Source organism: Salvia hispanica, chromosome 6 (genome assembly GCF_023119035.1).
Source record: "Salvia hispanica cultivar TCC Black 2014 chromosome 6, UniMelb_Shisp_WGS_1.0, whole genome shotgun sequence".
Taxonomy (NCBI): Eukaryota; Viridiplantae; Streptophyta; class Magnoliopsida; order Lamiales; family Lamiaceae; genus Salvia; species Salvia hispanica.
In genome coordinates this window covers 44,690,911-44,711,317 of record NC_062970.1, presented here as the reverse complement: position 1 = coordinate 44,711,317, position 20,407 = coordinate 44,690,911, and the positions used below count along the sequence as shown (strand labels likewise).

The 20,407-nt window shown below is 40.5% G+C and overlaps 5 protein-coding genes across 5 annotated transcripts; 4 read left to right on the top strand and 1 right to left on the bottom strand.

Annotated features, from left to right (window-relative positions):
• The first annotated feature begins 385 nt into the window (after window positions 1-385).
• LOC125193813 (putative late blight resistance protein homolog R1B-17) lies at window positions 386-3,981 on the top strand. Its single transcript, XM_048091706.1, has 2 exons — window positions 386-3,042; window positions 3,139-3,981. The coding sequence occupies exon 1, from the start codon at window positions 386-388 to the stop codon at window positions 3,008-3,010; it is 2,625 nt and encodes an 874-aa protein (XP_047947663.1). The 3' UTR covers window positions 3,011-3,042; window positions 3,139-3,981.
• A 3,727-nt stretch (window positions 3,982-7,708) lies between these two features.
• On the top strand, window positions 7,709-10,025 carry LOC125191998 (serine/threonine-protein phosphatase 7 long form homolog). The gene is made up of 4 exons (XM_048089451.1): window positions 7,709-8,505; window positions 8,573-8,660; window positions 8,731-9,137; window positions 9,229-10,025. Exons 1-3 carry the CDS (start codon window positions 7,838-7,840, stop codon window positions 9,106-9,108), a joined length of 1,134 nt encoding a protein of 377 aa, XP_047945408.1. The 5' UTR covers window positions 7,709-7,837; the 3' UTR covers window positions 9,109-9,137; window positions 9,229-10,025.
• Window positions 10,026-11,818: 1,793 nt separating this feature from the next.
• Window positions 11,819-13,335, bottom strand: LOC125195467. Its single transcript, XM_048093614.1, has 2 exons — window positions 12,850-13,335; window positions 11,819-12,694 (listed from the first exon to the last, which is right to left on the bottom strand). Exons 1-2 carry the CDS (start codon window positions 13,333-13,335, stop codon window positions 11,819-11,821), a joined length of 1,362 nt encoding a protein of 453 aa, XP_047949571.1.
• Window positions 13,336-17,686: 4,351 nt separating this feature from the next.
• On the top strand, window positions 17,687-18,564 carry LOC125195466 (toMV resistant protein Tm-2 netted virescent-like). The gene is made up of 2 exons (XM_048093613.1): window positions 17,687-18,473; window positions 18,557-18,564. Exons 1-2 carry the CDS (start codon window positions 17,687-17,689, stop codon window positions 18,562-18,564), a joined length of 795 nt encoding a protein of 264 aa, XP_047949570.1.
• LOC125192256 (late blight resistance protein R1-A-like) lies at window positions 18,553-19,702 on the top strand. Its single transcript, XM_048089779.1, has 2 exons — window positions 18,553-19,554; window positions 19,652-19,702. Exon 1 carries the CDS (start codon window positions 18,716-18,718, stop codon window positions 19,535-19,537), a length of 822 nt encoding a protein of 273 aa, XP_047945736.1. The 5' UTR covers window positions 18,553-18,715; the 3' UTR covers window positions 19,538-19,554; window positions 19,652-19,702.
• The last annotated feature ends 705 nt before the right edge of the window (window positions 19,703-20,407 follow it).

Here is a 20,407-nt window from a genome sequence, read left to right as displayed (position 1 = left end):
TTTATCAATAATTTTCTAAAAGTAATAATAAATTAAATAAAATTGAATTGAATATAGTTAATAAAATATAGAATCTGTAAGCATATTTTTTCTTTCGTAATCTATGATAATCTTATTTATTTAACTAATAAACTTATTACGTCAAGGAGCCAATTTACTCTAATAATAGGCCCACACATTTTGGCACATTTCATTAATAATACAGTTAAAAATAAAAGAAGTAGAACGTTGTTTTCTTCCTCAAAAATATTTCTAAACTCACCACCGGCAGCTGTGTTAGATGACTATTTGCTGGACAAGTCATGTTGAGGTCATTTTATAATCTCATCAAATAAACAAGCTTCTCATTCTCCATCTTCTCTCAAAAAAAAAACCAGATCCATCGATGGCAGCAGCTTTCGCAGCTCTAGTTTCTCTTCAAAATAATCTCCGCCTTATCCACAATCACCCCAACTATACCTTTGAGGTCGAACAGTTTGAATCCCTTTGGGATATTGTCTGGTTCCTGATCGATTTCATGAAAAGCTACGACAATTCCCATGGTGCCAGAAGAGAAACGGCAGAAGCTTTAGAGATGCGAATTGCGCGTGCAGCTCAAGTGGCAGAAGATGTGATCGAAGCACATGTGGTGCATCAGATCCGTCGTGGAAAGACGCGATCATCTCGTTTCCTGCTGGATCTGCATAAAGCAACCCAAGGAATGGAATACATGAGGAGAAAGGCATTAATCGCAAGTTCGCAAAGTGGATTGTTGGAGCCGTCCACAAATTCATCATCATCCACAAAGTCAACGCCTCTTCTCACCTCATCCATGGTCGGATTTGATGATATCTTACTTCAACTTCTACATCTGCTCACCAGAGGTCCCTTGAGTCGACGAGTGATCCCCATCCAAGGCATGGGGGGAATTGGTAAGACTACTCTTGCCATAAATGCATTTAAACATCCATATATCGTGCTACACTTTGATGTTTGCCTTTGGGCTACAATATCTCAAGATTATAGCATTCACAAAATCTTGTCACAACTCTTGTCTTGTCTAAAACGAACCACTAGTGGAACTGTTGATGAGATGCGAGAAAGGTTATACAAGAGTTTATTCGGGCTAAGGTATTTGATTGTTCTAGATGATATGTGGAACCTCAAAGCCTGGGATGATATGAATGTGAAATCATTGTTTCCGGATACAAACAATGGAAGCCGAGTTGTTGTGACAACTAGGAATGCGAATGTAGCCAATCACTTGGGCGGTTATTGTGTTGCAATGGGTTTTTTGGATGAGGAAAATAGTTGGCATCTATTTTGTCAAAATGCATTTGCAGAGCAGCAAGGATGTTTCCCTCCTGAGTTGGAGAAGACTGCAAAGATGATAGTTGCACGATGCAAAGGACTTCCCCTAGCAATTGTTGTTGTTGGAGGGATTCTCAGGAAGTCCCCAATGACTCTAGTCTACTGGGAGAATGTTGCACAATCAATTTTGCATTCTACAGATAGCAATGAGCAATGCTTGAATGTATTATCTTTGAGTTATAGATACTTGCCTGCTGATCGAAAGACATGTTTCCTACTCCTTGGATCATTTCCAGAAGATGAACAGATTAATGCGCAGGATGTTATTAAGCTTTGGATCGCTGAAGGATTTATACAACATTTTCATGATACCAGATTGGAAGATGATGCAGCGTATTATTTACGGGATCTTCATATGAGAAATCTCATATTAGTGGATAGTTCGGACTATAAGGGAGACATATATACATTTAAAGTACATGATCTAGTAAGAGAATTGTGCCTACTGACTGCCAAGAAAGAGGAGTTTTTATCAGTGTTTGAAACTTCAGGAGCCATAACTAGGGAGCGTCGGGTTTTAATCAATGGAGTGGTGAATCATGAGTCAATAACCACGGATGCCCCAGTCCGTTGTCTGATATGCAACGGAGGTCGTTACGGTATAAACAATCTGAATGACTTGAAAATGTTGAGAACAGTGAGTAACGTTTTTACGACATTCATAAGTGAGTCGATTTTTCAGCAAGTTAACTTGCGGTATCTAAATGTCAATCTTGTTTATATCCCTCGCCGGTTTCTTTATTATCTTCCCTCGTCGATATCATTGCTTTGGAATCTACAAATATTAACAATTATTTTACCAAATCAATCAAAAGTAATTGCACCTTATGAGATTTGGGAGATGCTACAGCTTAGGCAGATTGAGGTCAACATGATTTGTCTCATTGATCCTCTTCCCGTGGATGAAGCAAATCGCGTGGTTATGAGAAATCTATACACCCTTTTCGCAGTGGAGAATTTCAGGCTCAGTGAAGAGGTTTGCAAGAGAATCCCCAATGTCAGAGAACTACGGTTATCCTATTGTGATGAAGTAAGTTGGTATTACTGTCCCCACAATCTTGGCTGCTTCCTTCAACTGCAAAACCTAGCATTGGAGTTCGATGGCGATTCCAAGTGGCGTGAGTTTGCTACGAGCCTCACTTTCCCAAGTTCTCTCCGGGCACTGTGTTTAATTGGTTGTGGTGTAGACTGGGATGAGTTGGCAATGATGGTTGGATCATTGCCCCATCTTGTAAAGCTTTCATTGCTACGAAATTCAGTCATTGGATCTGATTGGACCCCTGTTGAGGGCAAATTCTGTCATTTGAAAGCCTTGACTATTGATGGTTGTAGTGATTTAGTTTGTTGGAATGCTGACAACTCCCATTTTCCAGTCCTCCAAGAACTTCTTCTAGAAGATTTGTGTAAATTGATTGAGTTCCCATCAGGCATAGGAGAAATAGCAACGCTTGAAGATATTGAGTTGAAATTTTTCAGCTTATCTTCGAGCATTTCCGCAATGAGAACATTGGCGGAGCAAGAGGAGCTTGGTAATGAGAGCCTTCGACTTACTATACATTTTCGGGGTGGCGAGGAAGCAATGGAGAGCTTCAAGAACGATGTTGAAGAAGAGGGTCTCACCAGCAGTACTAATCTTTCTCTGCATCTCATCAGTTCCTAATAACTTCCGTCATCTGCTCCTTGCATCTCAAGGTCTTCTATGCCACTCAACTTTCTTTCAACCTTCATTTCAAATTTATTGTGTTTTAGTTTAATTATTAAAATTTTTAATTACTCTATTCGTCTTAGGTTATTTGAGTCGTATTTTGATTTTGGGATGTGCATAGGACCGGTGCTCTTCAATCTAAAGTAATATTATGGTGGCCATAGAGCATGGAAGATTAGCAAAGGACAATGAATGAAGTTGGTGCACATGAAGGAGTTACTGTTGAGATCTCGCCCCTTGAACTTTGAAGATGAAGTGACCTTGCCTGACCGACTCTCTTCCCCTCTTCCTATATGCTGCGGCTTGAAGTGACCTTGCCTCTCACCGCCGCAAGATGTCTCCTATTTCACGAGCCCTGTTTCTAAGCTGATCTTGACCATTGCTCATCATCTATTCGAGAAATGTCCACAACCAAGTTCGAGGTGGAGAAATTCACTGGTAAGAATGACTTTGGCATGTGGAGGCTAAAGATGAAGGCCATCTTGATGCAACAAGGGCTATGGGATATTCTGAGTGAAAAGAAGGATAGTGATGGTAGTGATGAGAAAAAGCCCAAGATTGATGGAGGCTGCAAGAAATGCAGTACAAGGCCTACAACACACTGATGAGGCCCGTTTCATGTATGTGTTTTATAGCGAAACTGCACTGAATTCAGCAAACTAACGACCCTTTTTGAGCCAGATGTGTGTAGATTTCGCCGGAAAACGAAGATCACATCAATTCAAAGGGCGAAAGCAAAAGTTCGGAAAAGAAGAGAAAAGAGACGGATCTTGAGCTGATCAAGTCACATTCCAACCGGAGCTAGCCAACCTTGTACTCCCTCCATCCCAGAGAAGTTGGCATACTTTGAAAATGACACGGGATTTTAGGAGGTTTTGTTTTGTGTGTTAAATGGAGAGAGAAAATATAATTTTTAGATTCATGTGAGAGAGAACTTTTTCCAAAAAGAGAAATGTGACATCTTTTGTGGGATAAACTAAAAAGGAAAGTGTGTTATCTTTTATGGGACGAAGGGAGTACTGAAGAGTAGAATACGAACTCCACTCTAAGGTGTGAAGGGCAAAAGCGTCACTTTAGGGGGGTGGTACCCTAGGGATCAGAGCCCTACGCCTCCCTATATAAAGGAGCCTTGCACGCTAAGAGAAGGGAGTTCCCCCACATTATTTTTCTTGCTTAGTAGTTTAGGTGGGTTCTCTTTAGAGTAGGTAGGATTTCTAGCTCTCTTCCAGAACTGAAATCAAGGTTCTCTTCATTTCCAAGCTTTCAAATATCTGCACCCACTTGGTTCCGTTTAGAGTAGCTGGTAGTTAGCTGTTTTCCTTGCTTTTCGCGTACAAGTTCTATTTTGTAATTCCACTTTGAGAAGGGGTGATGAAACAATTTCCTGCTTATGTAATCGACGCTTGTTCCTGTTTTGTTTTAGTTTAATTTGAAGTTTTTGTGTCGTTTCCTTAGCTTCGTGCTTGTTTTATGTTTTAATGCTTAGATCTGTTTTCTGTTTTATGTTTTCTTTTGAGTCTTAGCTTAGATCTATTGTTTTCTGTTTCAGTCCTCGTTTTCCTTTTAGATCTACGTGCTTTCTTTTCGTTTCTGCATGCTTTAGCCGTGGTTCTTGTTTTTACGTTGTCGTAGCTTAGATCGTAGAAGTAATTTTAAGTTTTATGTGTTTTGTAGTGTTTCGTCTTCTTCAGCTTTTCAGATCTGTTGCTGCTCTGTTTTCTGTACGCTGATCAATTGAGGAAGATGATTCTGTTAAAGTTAATTTGCTTTTCGTACTGTTTTGCAGGGGTTTGACAAACCCGATTATGCTGTTTTCCTTTTTATAGTAATGTTTTCTGAGTTGATCCATTAGGTAGTTTAGTTGCCCAGCTTAGTTAGTTCTTTTCTTTTCCGCACCAGTAGATACTTAACCCAACCCCTAAAGTAAAGCGTGGTAGCAACCAAGCCCCAAGCCGTATCACACAAACAATTCAAACCGCTTCATCTCTGTGAGATCGATCCTTACTTCCCTATACTAGTTATTAGTATTAGTGGGTTAAGGTTTTTGACGTTGCTTCCCTTCCAACCTCTCATTTCCTTTCGCTCAAGTCAGAGCCACTCAGCTTGATCAGCCCAAACCTCTACGGATCCACTCACCCGCATTTTGTAGATGAAATAGGCTGGAATAGGCTGGCTTGATCACGTCGGAAAGGGCGACCGTTCAAAATGGCATCGTTGCCGGGGATGATGGCGCAAGGGGTAACTTGTTGTGAGATACCTTGGGTGTAAATATTTTTAATGTCTTCTTTGTTTCTTAGTTTCTGTTTGCAGTTTTTTGATATAGCTCAGGCAGCAGCAGGAGAAGATCAACAACCTTGTCTATGAGGACTCATCAACTTTCATTCTGGTGCTAGCCCAAGGACTGCCAATGCCAAAAGACATTTAGATGGGCAGAGCGTCTCAAGTTTTAGGAAGAAGTTTTAGTTTAAATTTTATAAATAAACTTTTTGTTTCTTTTTGTTTACCCCAGTTCGAAGGCACTGAGTCAGAGAGGCAAGAAGCAGAAGGAGTGGAGCCATAAGATGCCCGAGAGGAATCACTTCCCACTCCACCAACAACTGACTCGGGGGCCTGATCACATCGGAAAGGGCGACCGTTCAAAATGGCATCGTTGCCGGGGATGATGGCGCAAGGGGTAACTTGTTGTGAGATACCTTGGGTGTAAATATTTTTAATGTCTTCTTTGTTTTGTTTCTTAGTTTCTGTTTGCCGTTTTTTGGTATAGCTCAGGCAGCAGGAGAAGATCAACAACCTTGTCTATGAGGACTGATCAACTTTCATTCTGGTGCTAGCCCAAGGACTGCCAATGCCAAAAGACATTTAGATGTGCAGAGCGTCTCAAGTTTTAGGAAGAAGTTTTAGTTTAAATTTTATAAAATAAACTTTTTGTTTCTTTTTGTTTACCCCAGTTCGAAGGCACTGAGTCAGAGAGGCAAGAAGCAGAAGAAGGAGTGGAGCCACAAGATGCCCGATAGGAATCACTTCCCACTCCACCAACAACTGACTCGGGGGCCTGCTGTGGAGAGAGTGAGTACACCACCTTGGTGAACTCACTGGAAGTGATAGCCACCCCAGACCAAGAGGAGACACAAGAAGAAACCACAATGGAGGGTGCACAGATGGAAGATCCGAAGATATGTTCGATCTATGCCCACACCACTATCTGCCATATCCATGAAAAAGCGGCAGAGAGCTATGTACATGGACCCAGAAGTGCTTACCATCTTACTTACCTTCTTGGGGACTGACGCCGGGGACCTGATTAAATTTCTTCGTGAGTTTGATAAAATTTGCAGAGTGCAGAAGAGGCCAGAGGGGTCAAGTGAGGAAGATCTCAAGCTGAGAGTCATCCACCTCTCTCAGAAGACTGAAGCAGATGCATGGTTTAGAGGTTTGGAGCCCAACAGCATCAACACCTGGGCATAATTCAAAATGGAGTTCCTGAACCACTACATTCCAGCATCAATCACAACTACATGATGAAGGAAAATCAGGGAGGCCACCCAAGGGTATGGTGAGAGCTTGGGCAAATATTGGGACAGATATCAGAGCTTTCTGGATTGTCCGAATCACAACCTGAAGGAAGTGGGGATTAATTCTATTTTTGTTCTAGGATACATTGCTCATTCCATCTTAATACTGCGTTTTTTTAGCTTCCCAGTTTGGGAGAAACGCATGTCCGTCATGCATCTTTCTTTAATGAAACGCATCAGGATTACGCGTTTTAACTAAAGACGCATAAGAATTATGCGTTTACCAATTTTTTTAAATTTTTTTTAAAAGACGCATGACGCTTATGCGTCTATAGGTAAGACGCATAACGCACATGCGTCTTTAATTTGAATTTAGACGCATATACAGAACTCAGACGCAGAACGCACAGCGTGGAAAAAATGGCAGCGGCGATTCTTGGCGATTTCAGGCTATTTCCGGCGACTTCTTCCAATTTTTCGTTTTATTTCGGTAAGTTTTCTTCAATCCTTCAACATTCTTCACTTATTGGTTGGTTATTGGCTTTTTTGTTTTGGTTTTAGGTGATTTGTAAATTAGGGTTTTTGATGAAATTGTTCAATTAGTCCGATGATTTGTTGTTTTGTTAATTGTAACGGGTTTTTGTTGATGATATGCAAGCAATTGATTCTATATGTTTGTAAAATTTATCCAATTATGGAAGTTGTGAAATTCATCGAATTAGTGAAGAATGATGTTGAATCTTGAGATTTTTGTTAAGTCTTTTGTCTCCAATTTTTGGACGAAATTAAAAAATTAATGTGAGAAATTCATCTTACATTGGGTTGTTAAATTGGGTGAATTCTTAATTTATTTGTGGGATATGCCCCTAACCATCATTAGGCCCCTAACCATTATGCCTTCAGTTGCATAGTATGAGATAAACGTTCTACTAAAGTTTGTCTATTATTGGAGCAACTGTATTAAACAAGCACACTAGAATGATATCTTGTAGTTATTATTTTGTGAATTATTTGTTTGTAATTATTGTTTTGTGAATTTTTTGTTTATAATTATTGTTTTGTGAAAATCTTGTAGGATTAGATGGCAACTTCAAGTTTTAGAGGGTAATTGTTATATGGACCTGAAGATCCGTCAGTTCTATATCTTCAGAAAAAACACATATCAAATAAACTACTAACGGAAGGCACATCACATATTTTCAAAGTTCGTCGGACGGAAAGTAAGACATGGGATGTGGATATTCATGCCAATGTGAGGCATTGGCTTAACATGTTTGGTTTTGGAGGCGTGATCGAATGTGGGAAGTCGATGAAGGTCGACAACGAGCTTATAACTGCTTTGATTGAGCGTTGGAGGCCGGAGACACATACTTTCCATCTACCGGTTGGAGAGGCGACAGTCACCCTAGAAGATGTGCAAGTCCTGTGGGGCTTGAGAGCGGACGGTCGTGTTTTCACAGGCCGTGACCATCATACCAGATATACTGATTGGCCCAGCAAGTGCCGAGATTTGTTGGGATGGATACCCGATGCAGCATCAGAGACAAAGCAAGGCGGTATGCTGATGACCGCTCTGATCAACCAAACAAGGATACCTTTGGGTGATGACCTACCTCCTTATGTCTACATCCAAAGGGCACGTATCCATGCCTTAATCTTGTTAGGAGGACTGATTCTACCAGACACTACTGGGTGTAAGGTTCCTTTCATGTGGCTAAATGCATTTGAGGATCAAGACGATGTGATAAATATTAGTTGGGGAAGTGCAGCTTTATCGTACTTGTATCATTATCTGTGCGAGGCTTCCATGGACAAGAGGAAAGAGTTGGGCGGGCCTATGATTCTTTTGCAGCTTTGGGCGTGGGAAAGAATGCCTACATTGAGGCCGTCATTCGTAGTAGCGCCTGTGCACGAGCCGTATACGCCATGTGGCGCCAGGTGATATATTTAAACATTTATTTGTTTATGCATCTTGAGTTTTTTTTTACATCAATTTTATTTATAGGTGGAAAGGAACTACTCAGATAGGAAATGCTCCTAGATATTCGGTGGAGCATTACCGTGATCAAATATCCTTGATTAAACCTGGCCAGGTGACTTTCTTTTTTGATTACTTAATGTATGAGTTTATTATGAAGTTAATTTAGCATGGTTTTTTTGCAGTTTGTATGGACACCATATGTGGATCGCATATTGCCAGACTACTGCAATGATGTGAATGAGTGCTATATGTGCGACACTTATTTGGTATGTTGGTCGTATGTCGAGGCGCATGAGGCTGGACGAGTGCGCAGACAATTTAATCGATACCAGGGGATTCCTCAATCCATAGATAGGATGCTCAAAAACGCCGATCATTTGGGTAAAAATGATCGGCGTGGTAAGAAGGGTACTGATTGGGAAAAGATGCATCAGTTCTTCATTGGGGAGTGGGACATGAGGTATGAAAGGTTTCAGGCAACCGTAGATGCCACGTGGTATAACAGGATTACAGTGACGTACCTAACTCAACCTGGGGGGTACGGACAACTGCTGGGATGAACGAGTCGGCTTCGTCGATGAGATTATTTGTAAGTTTGTGATATTAAATTATATGCTTTCATTTTTTATATACGTATTGATATTTGTATGATTTTTTTTATCTGGGTTGAGGGTTTTCAGGAGATTTGGCATATGACTACTGAACAAGAAATAGACCCAAGAATACGACGATTTCGTGAAATCGCTAGGCATGTCCTTCAGTCAACGAACCACGCCGATGTCATGGAGTACCCAACTTCCCAACACCGCGATGTGGTCGTGCCTTTTGAACCACAAGACATTCCACCACGTCGAAGTCATAGGTGGGGGGTGCTCGAACTGGTGGGCACGGTAACACAAAACAGATAAGGATGTCGCAGCAGCATCCCGATTATGTGCAACCAGAGCCTATGAATCCAGAGTATGACCCACCTCAATGGTCTTTCTATCCAAGCCAGGAGTCGCAATCACAGTGGGGGCGTCCCCTCTATTCCCCAAGCCAACCTGAGCCTGATTGGAGTCGTCGCCCATACTCACAAAGCCAAAATGAGCCGCAATGGAGTAGAGAAGGAGAAGAAGAAAATGAATTTGAAGAAGAAAATGATGACCGAGAAGAGGAAAATGAGGAAGAAGAGGTTCAGAACATCCACGTACAACCTCGACCAGTTGCGGAGGGTTCATCACGTACCGGGGTTGGGAAGTATGTGAGCAAAGTGATGAAGAGATTTTCATCCAGGAAGAATAAGGGGATTGAACCGTCGAAATACACACCATCGTCGTATAAGTAGCTCTTTATGGAAGGATGTAATGTTAAGTATATTTTGTGTACTTCTGTCTTTTTTTTTTTAAACTTTGTATTGGTTTTTTCTTGAACTTGTTTTTCATTATATATTGTTGTTTTGTTACGTGATTAATGACAAACTCATATTTTAGTGTCATGATTGGTGTGTTGATATGCTTAATTGTTGAGTTTTTGTGCTCAAAATGGTTATTTCCAGCCAATTACTATTTGTTTTTGGAGTTCACGTGTTTATTAAGTGTTTTAGGCAAAATAGGAAAAAAAGGAGGTGAAATAGGGTCTCACCCGGTCGGGTGAGATTTTGGGCAGAAAAGCCACCCGCCCGGGTGGCATTGAGAAGCCTCGGAGAATACAGAGAGTTCGGGAAAAGACCCACCCGACCGGGTGATTTTACAGTACAACAAATTACCCGGCCGGGTGGCGCAATTTGGCCTGCGCGATTCCAGAGAGCAACGAAGGAGTCCCACCCGGCCGGGTGATTTTCCAGTTCAATAATTGTACCCGTCCGGGTACGTATTTTTGGCGATTTTCCAAGCCAAAACGCGATTTTCTGAAAGAGGGAAATAAGAAAGGAAAGCTAGGGCAACTCTACTGATTCTCTACCGCCGTGAAACACACATCCCATCTCTCTCAAGCACTCTTGGAAGAAGATTGAAGATTCAAGCTTCAATTCCTCCGCCAATTGTACTCCGTATCATGTTTTCTATTGTTTTCCTTAGTTTAGACTTGTTTTCTTCCATGAATATGAGTAGCTAAACATTACTTGTAGAATTCTTGGTGAAGATGCATTAATTTCGTAGTTTTTATCCAATTGATTTTGTTCTTACCTTGCTCTTGTAGTTATTTGATTATTCTTGGGTTCATTCCTTTCAATTGCTTGATCACCATTTGATTGTGTAGGATTAATTAGATTAATCGGGAGGTGAAATAATTAATCTGGAAATAAGAATAGTTCACACCTTAATGCAATAAAACTCGGGAGAGTTGAGTTTTTGAGTGAGGTCTTTGACCTAATCGAGCTTTTGGGAGTTAGGGGTTTCACGATTAGAAGGGGACTTCAATCCTAGCACTTAATCTACAGGTTTCTCACCTCGGGAGGGGGTTTAATCTATAAATGTGGTCGACTTAGTAACTCTAGAGACACCAAAAGGTAAGACAATTTGATTGGATAAGAGCTTGGAATTGTGCATCGGATCCTTGAGTTCTACAATTTTCTCCATATTATCTTTTCACTCTGTGTTTAATTGCTTTTATTTATCTATTTGTGCATTATATGCTTTTCGTAGTGTTAGAACAAAACCAAACATTTCCTGATTCTCTAGATAGTAGTCAACATTTGTTCGTGGTAGTTAAGTTGATACGAATTTGTCTCTGTGGGATACGATATACTCTTGCTTGCTATTTGCTACAATAGCCTTGTACACTTGCAGGTATTATTTGGGTAAAATAAAGTTGAGTCAATTAACAGGTTTATGGTGTTATATTTTAAGATGAATTCTTGCCAAATATTTTAAAAATAAAAATAATCATATTACGTGATTTTAAAAATAAACAGCAACAACATCAAGTTGCTTATGGTAGAGATTAGTTATAGTTTAATTGAATACGTTTTTATGATGGAAATAAGCTAATCATATTAATTAAGGAAATGCTAATATGATTTGGTATAGTGAGAAAAAAAACAAAATAAAAAAACGTCCAACACTAATAACGCTACTGCAGTTTTTTTGACCCTGTTTTTCTGGAATTTGTCTACAAAAGTTCACAATTATAGAAAACAAATACATAAATACACACACTGTGACACACATAGCAACATAAACCTTCATTTCTTCAAGACACTGCAAGAAAGTAGTTTTTATGTCAACATTATTATCTACTTAAAGCAAGAAATATTATAAGAACTTACTTGTGCATATAGGCTCCTAGAAACTACATAACACGACCGACTGAGCAATTTCTTCGGTCGTGTCCCTCTTGCCCACAATTCCTGCAACGGCGGGGAGCTTTCGGTTCATCTTCCTCGCGAACATCCATTTGATTAGGTATCCTCTTCTTTCTACCACGGCCACGTTTTCGAGGAAGCAACTGCTCAGGGGTGATGTCCAATTTCCATCTAGGTTTAGCCCAATAATCTTCGTGTCTTGGTGCATCCCATGGATGAGGACTAGAATACTGTGCTTCCCATGTAGATTTATGGTATTTTGTAGATATGAGCTCAAACATAGCGATACCTCTATCTCTAGCAACTGCACAAGCATATGAGCAAGGAACTCTCCACGTCTGCCACTTCCCACAAGTGCACTTAGAATCTTCAAACTGCACCTTCTGTACATTGTTGCCCTTTGGCTTCCCATCTTCTAACCATGCCTGACTTCGAATTTGGTAATGTCCTAATCCTCGGTCAAGTACAGAAATGTGATGTTTTTGCCCCTTGCCATCATTCTCAGCAAGTTTGTCCCTCGCCCACGGTGTTAACCGACCTTCGGTGTGCTGTATTTTTGTCTTCTTTTGTGCCCACCATTTCACTGTTCTCCAAAATGTGAGATCAATCAAAGCTCTAATTGGAAACTCTCTTACACCCCTCAAAACATTGTTGTAGCACTCCGACATGTATGTTGAGGTAACCCCCCATCTAAGTCCATCATCATAACAAAGAGACCAATTTTCTTTTTCGGCCCTATTCAGCTGTCGTATCACATCAGGGCTTTCCTCATGCAGTGCACGCCGCCTTCTCTTATATTTACGCTCTTGAGTTGTAGCACCCAATGCCCACACCATGCTTTTCACAATAGGACCCTTGCACTTCTGCAAGATATTTTTCCTCACATGGATCAAACAAAATTTGTGGTGACATTTCGGCTCCTTTTTCCATTCATCAGAATCCATAGCCTTGAAAATTCCTTTATGTCTATCCGATATGGTGTACACCTTCCTCTGGTATTTACCACATGAATTCTTACATGTTTCAAGAACCATGTCCAACTGTCGCCAGTTTCCTCATCAACAACAGCATATGCAATAGGTAAGCATTTTTTGTTAGCATCAACACCACAAGCAACAAGTAATTTACCTTTAAATCTTCCTCGGAGGTGAGTCGCGTCAATTGTTAAAACCGGTTGGGCCAGCTGAAAAGCATGTATAGCAGCTCCAAATGCCCAAAAAACATAACTGAACACCTTTTTACATCCGTGACTCAACAGCTCGTTGTGCTTCCACTCAACAATTGTGCCTGGATTCTGTGACTGCAGTTCAAGCATGTAGCTTGGTAACTGTCTGAATGATTCCTCCCATCCACCAAAGACATTCTCTAAAGCCTTTCTCCGTGCATACCATGCCTTCTTGTAACTGATCACCACATTGAATCTTTCATGAATATAGGTTTTTATGTTTGAGGCCTTGAAAGAAACATCTTCTTGTATTTGATGTCGTATACACAGAGCAATCATCGCTGATGAAAAGTTAGCATGTCCTCTATTCATACGATGACCTTCACAAGTATGCCGTCTTACCCACTTCCTAATTTCCCAAAGATCATCATGAGCCCTTTGTGTAACAGAAACTTCCCACGAACATTCATTCACTTTTTCAGCGTCGGTCTCGCTGATAATAGCTATCCCATCTTCTGTCGTTCCCGCTGGAAATTTGGATACGGCATGCCACCTTCTTAACTTGCTCTCAACGACCTTAAATTGTCTTTGATGCCACAAACTCCACAGTCATAGCCGTCTTCACATGCAACTTGGAGTCAAATTTTGTTCCCATACCAATCCGATATGGATGTCTCTCATCCCAGTACATGTTGTTGTGTTCATTACCAACTTCATCAGGTACCTCAGAAGGACCACTTGGTAAGCTGCGAAAGAATTTCATCCCCTTGGGAACGTATTTTGGAATTGGTTGTTCACCTTGCACAACGGGTTTACAAACTACTATCTCATCATCAGAAGCATCACCAAGAGAATCATCACTTAGACTGGCATTTGCCTCAGATGTTACTGGCAACAATGGTTCATCATTATCTCGTACAATGCGAGTATTATCATCAAGGGTATCTGCAACATCTAAGTCGTTATTTATTCCAACACCAACATTAACAGCATCTGCAACACTCATATCACGATCAGAGCTCACATGTTCAAGCCTCGCCGATGATCCAATACCACAATCAACAACGCCATAATCAACAACTTGTGTGATTTCTGCACTTCTCACTATACTCAACAAACAATTCAATACAACGAGTAGAATTTTGAGCATCGTGGAACATAAACTCCACACTTTGATCAGTGAAAATTTCAGTACATATATAACTCATAGTGGATGCAAAGACTAGACAATGTCTCCATGATATTTGAATGACGTGTTGATTCATATCTATTCTCATTGCACCACATATCATTACAACTAATTCAGAATACGAAACACACGAATTCAATATAATGGAGCCTCTCGCCCAAGCTGGATCATAACAAATACCCAAGTGTGGAAGTTGAACTATTTTACCACCCCAATACAGTGTGGAAGTTGAACTATTTTACCACCCCAATACAAACTCACAAATATTTGCATGATTTCTGCATAAGAAAATATAACAAATACAAAAATTAGGGACAATTTTTTTCCTATAAACCCTAATTTAATAAATAAGGGAAAACCAACCTAATCTAACAATATTATTCAATAATTAAGAGTAAGAGATAAACTTACCTAAATATAACGACAAGATGGAAGAAATCGCCGGCAAAATTAACGAAATCGCCGGAAATTGGCTCAAAATCGCGCTGCCTCCTTTTTTTCTCTCATCTTTCGCAGAATGATATTCTGCCTCTGTCTATCGCGATTTATGTTCAAAATAGAGACGCATGACCCTTATGCGTCTTTCCCAAAGACGCATGAGGGTCATGCGTCTTTCAATAAAAAAATTAAAAAAATAAAAAAGACGCACGACGGTCATGCGTCTTACCTTAAAACGCATGAATCTGATGCGTTTCATTAACGGAAAACGGATGATCCTCATGCGTCTTTTCCAAACTGGGAAGCTAAATAAAGTCCTGTTTTAATTTGGAATGGCTATTGTATCCTAGAAGACAAATAGAATTAACCCAGGAAGTGGAGGTATACTCCAAATTTTATGATGGAATGGATGCTAAGAGCAAGGACTTGTTGAACTCATCAAGTGGAGGAAGCTTCTACAAATTGAAACTGAGTCAGGCCAAGAGTGTCCTAAAGAAGTTGTTAACTGCCAGGGGGAGTACAAGGATGCAGAAAGGCCCTCATTGCAGGAAAAGAGTACTCCCACAAACGACAAGGACAATATAATGGAGAACCGAATTGACAAGCTGGAAGAAGCCCTCCAATCAATGATGCAGTCCAGCCAACGCCCAACCATCCCTAGTCAAGCCCACTTCCGAGCTGAGCAGGTTAACCACCTCCAGAGTACGAGAATTCCTGGAACACAAATGAGAGCTGGAGCCCTAAAAGCCAAGCAGGTGTGTATCAACAGGAACATTCATACGGGGGAGAATGGAACAGGGCACAGGAGCATCGGAGTTTCCAAGCCTATATAGAATCATACCCAATCTCTACCCAAACACCCACATGGTCAATGGAAGATCCAAGCTACCAACCCTACTCTAGATATCAAAGTTATGAATCCTACCCACCTACATACCAACCTGACTTCTCCAACCCTCATCCTTTATACAACCAATCCTACCTAGACCAAACTTGTCCAACCTCAACCTCATCACCAACCTCAACCTCAGCAGAGTTTAAACCAACATCCGAGGGGAATCATAATGCAACTTTGTAGCGGGGGAGACTGAGAAGATGACTGCATCCCAACAGGACGTGCGGAGTTGCATGAAATCAGAAGCCGAAATGATTAGGGAGATGCAACACACTTATGAGGAGCAGCAGTCCCACATGGACAAAATGATCAAACAAGTGACTCTGTTAGCCGAAATGATCAAAGAGGTGAAAGAAAACAGAGTCGGATCTGCGGTGAATGGAGGTGCAGAGGTGAATAAAGGAGTGAAGAGAGCTGAAGAGAGAGAACCAGCTGAAGCTGAAGTGAAGTCAGAGGCACTACCTGAAGAAAATGAAACTAAGGAGATGGAAGCAGATGAGGAGAAGTCGCCAACCACACCTCCTAAAGATAATGCATCAAAGGAAATCATAGAGGAGGAATACAATGAGCTTCGGCTGACTGAAGAGGCCATCTGGTGTGGTGAGGAAGTCGACAACACATTACTCTATCTTCAATTAGACGCAGTGCAGGCGCCAGAAGAAAAGGTGGAAGAATTCACACCCATGGTGGAAGAAGGAAGTACACCGGAAGAAGAACCGACTCCAGTGATCGACCAACCTGAGGGGTGTAGCCATGAAGAAGAAGAACCAGAGTGGAGAGAGGAGAGATCAACGAGGAAAGCTGCATACGGTGCAGCTACAACCATGGCCAAAACTACGAAAGACGGCCAAGCCTCCTCACTCTGGAGAAGTTCTAGGGACGTACATACATCATAGGAAGAAACGGGGTATCGAGCTAAAGGCAGTCCCCTAGAAAATTCAGTGGACAATGAAAAGAGAATCCGAGTAATTATGTTATATTTTACCAATGAAAAGATGACTTACATTATGCGGGATGACATTTTCTCATACCGCAATTTGTGATACGGTATGTGGTATGACATTTTCGGTGCGGTATACCGTGCCACCCTCTACGACTAACCTTATTTATTTAACAAAATAAACCTGTTACGTCAAGGAGACAATTTACTCTAATAATAGGCCCACACATTTTGGCACATTTCATTAATAATACAGTTAAAAATCAAAGAAGTAACGTTGTTTTCTTCCTCAAAAATATTTCTAAACTCACTATCGGCAGCTGTGTTAGATGACTATTTGCTGGACAAGCCATGTTGAGGTCATTTTATAATCTCATCAAATAAACAAGCTTCTCATTCTCCATCTTCTCTCAAAAAAAATCCCAGAAACAAATCAGAGATCCATGATGGCAGCAGCTTTCGCAGCTCTAGTTTCTCTTAAAAATAATCTACTCCTTAAAAACAAATCAGAGATCCATGAGGTCGAACAGATTGAATCCCTTTGGGATATTGTCTGGTTCCTGATCGATTTCATGAAAAGCTACGACAATTCCCATGGTGCCAGAAGAGAAACAGCAGAAGCTTTAGAGATGCGAATTGCATGCGCAGCTCAAGTGGCAAAAGATGTGATCGAAGCACATATGGTGCATCAGATCCGTTGTGGAAAGAAGCGATCATCTCGTTTCCTGCTGGATCTGCAGAAAGCAACCCAAGGAATGGACTACATGAGGAGAAAGGCATCAATCGTGAGTTCGCAAAGTGGATTGTTGGAGCCTTCCACAAATTCATCATCATCATCATCATCATCATCCACAAAGTCAACGCCTCTTCTCACCTCTTCCATGGTCGGATTTGATGATATCTTACTTCAACTTCTGCATCTGCTCACCAGAGGTCCCTTGAGTCGACGAGTCATCCCCATCCAAGGCATGGGGGGAATTGGTAAGACTACACTTGCCTTAAATGCATTTCAACATCCATATATCGTGCAACACTTTGATGTTTGCCTTTGGGCAACAATATCTCAAGATTATAGCATTCACAAAATTTTGGCACAACTGTTGTCTTGTGTGAGAGGATCCACTAGTGGAACTGTTGATGAGATGCGAGAAAGGTTATACAAGAGTTTATTCGGGCTAAGGTATTTGATTGTTCTAGATGATATGTGGAACCTCAAAGCTTGGTAGATATGAATGTGAAATCATTGTTTCCGGATACAAACAATGGAAGCCGAGTTGTTGTGACTACTAGGAATGCGAATGTATCCAATCACTTGTGCGATTATTGTGTTGCAATGGGTTTTCTGGATGAGGACAATAGTTGGCATCTATTTTGTCAAAATGCATTTGCAAAGCAGCAAGGTTGCCCTCCTGAGTTGGAGGAGACTGCAAAGAAGATAGTTGCACGGTGCAAAGGACTTCCCCTAGCAATTATTGTTGTCGGAGGTCATCTCAGGAAGTCTCCAACGGCTCTAGCCTACTGGGAGAATGTGGCACAATCAATTTTGTATTCTACACAGATTGATGAGCAATGCTTGAATGTGTTATCTTTGAGTTATAGATACTTGCCTGCCCATCTAAAGCCATGTTTTCTACTCCTTGGAGCATTTCCAGAAGATGAAAAGATTTACGTTCAAGATATTCTTGAACTTTGGGTTGCTAAAGGATTTATAGAACATTTTGATAATCGCATATTGGAAGATGTTGCAGTGGGTTATTTACGGGATCTTCATATGAGAAATCTCATATTAGTGGATAGCTCGGACTATAAGGGAGACATATATACATTTAAAGTACATGATCTAGTAAGAGAATTGTGCCTACTGACTGCCAAGAAAGAGGAGTTTTTATCAGTGTTTGATACTCCAGGAGGCATAACTAGGGAGCGTCGGGTTTTAATCAATGGAGAGGTGAATCATGAAACAATAACCTCGGATGCCCCTGTCCGTTGTCTGATATGCAACGGTTGTAGTTATGGTATAAACAAGCTGAATGACTTGAAATTTTCGAGAACGTTGAGTAACGTTTTTACGACATTCATATGTGAGTCTATTTTTCAGCAAGTTAACTTGCGGTATCTTAATGTGGATCTTGTTTATATCCCTCGACGGATTCTTTACTATATTCCCTCGTCGATATCATTGCTTTGGAATCTGCAAATATTAACAATTTATGTACCAAATCAATCAAAAGTAATTGCACCTTATGGGATTTGGGAGATGGTACAGCTTAGGCACATTGAGGTCGACATGATGTGTCTCATTGATCCTCTTCCTGTGGATGAAGCAAATCGCATGGTTATGAAAAATCTATACATACTTTTGAAAGTGGAGAATTTAAGGCTTAGTGAAGAGGTTTGCAAGAGAATCCCCAATGTGAGAGAACTAGAGTTATCCTATTGTGGTGAAGTAAGTTGGTATTACTGTCCCCGCAATCTTGTCTGCTTCCATCAGCTGCAAAACCTATTATTGAAGTTCGAAGGCAATTCCAAGTGGCGTGAGTTCGCTACGAGCCTCACTTTCCCAAGTTCTCTTCGGGTGCTGCGTTTAAGTGGTTGTGGTGTTGATTGGGAAGAGTTAAATATGATGGTTGGATCGTTGCCCCATCTTGAAAACCTTACATTGCTACAAAATTCAGTCATTGGATCTGTCTGGACCCCTGTTGAGGGAAAATTCTGTCACTTGAAAGCCTTGTATATTTATGGTTGTGGTGATTTAGTTTGTTGGAATGCTGACAATTCCCATTTTCCAGTTCTCGAACAACTTTATCTAGAAGATCTGTGTAAATTGATTGAGCTCCCTTCAGGCATAGGAGAAATAGCAACGCTCAAACATATTTATTTGAGATTTTGCAGCGCATCTTCGAGCATTTCTGCAATGAGAACATTGGTAGAGCAAGAGGAGCTTGGTAATGAGAGCCTTCGACTTACTGTAAGTTTTCGGGGTAACAAGGAAGCAGTGGAGAGCTTCAAGAACGAGGTTCGAGGAGAGGGTCTCACCAGCAGTACTAATATCTCTCTGCATTTCATAAGTTCCAAATAACTTCCATTCATCTCAAGGTCTTCTATACCACTTAACTTTCTTTCACCCTTCATGTCAAAATTATTAATTATTCCATTTGTCCCAATTTATTTAAGTCGTTGTATTTCATTTCAGCCGTGACTAGGACCCGTGCTCTTCAAACTGAAGCAATATTATGATAGCAAAGGACAATGACGAGTGTGAGTGAAGTTGCTGCACATGAAGGATTTATTGTTGAGATCTCTGCCATTGAAGTGATCGACTCTCTTACTCTCTTGCCAAATGCTGTGTCTGGTCGGTGGTCTCCAAATTCACCGTGACTGCATACGGTGATCGGTGGCTTGTCCGCGGCCAGAACTTCTGCCCTCTCTTTTTATAAGAGTAAATTTCTTTTTATAAGAGTAAAAGTTCCAAAATTTTATTTCTGAATGTATTTTAGTAGCGTAAATTATAAAACATGGCCTTAAAATAAAATTTTGCATTTGTCACGCTAGGATTAAAAAATAATCTTATTATAAAAAATAAGAAAATAATCGCAATCGAGTTGACAAATCAATATTTATCTAATTAGCCAGAGTGCAACCACAAACGCAAATTTGAAATCTATCATGCATTATCGAAAAGAAGAGCATTATTTTTGGTAAATACTCCAAATTATACGTAGTTTATGTAGTACTCCCTCTGTCCCACATTTGGAGTCACTTATTGTTATGGCTCGAATTTTAAGAAAGAGTTGAAATGTGTAATAAATGAAGTGAGATGGTAGAGTGTGTAATAAATGAGTGAGATGGTGGAATTGGTTGAAGGTGAGTACCTTTTTACTTTTGGTTTTTGTTTTGATTTATTTTAATGTAGATAATGATATTTTTATGTAATTTTGATGAAGAATGG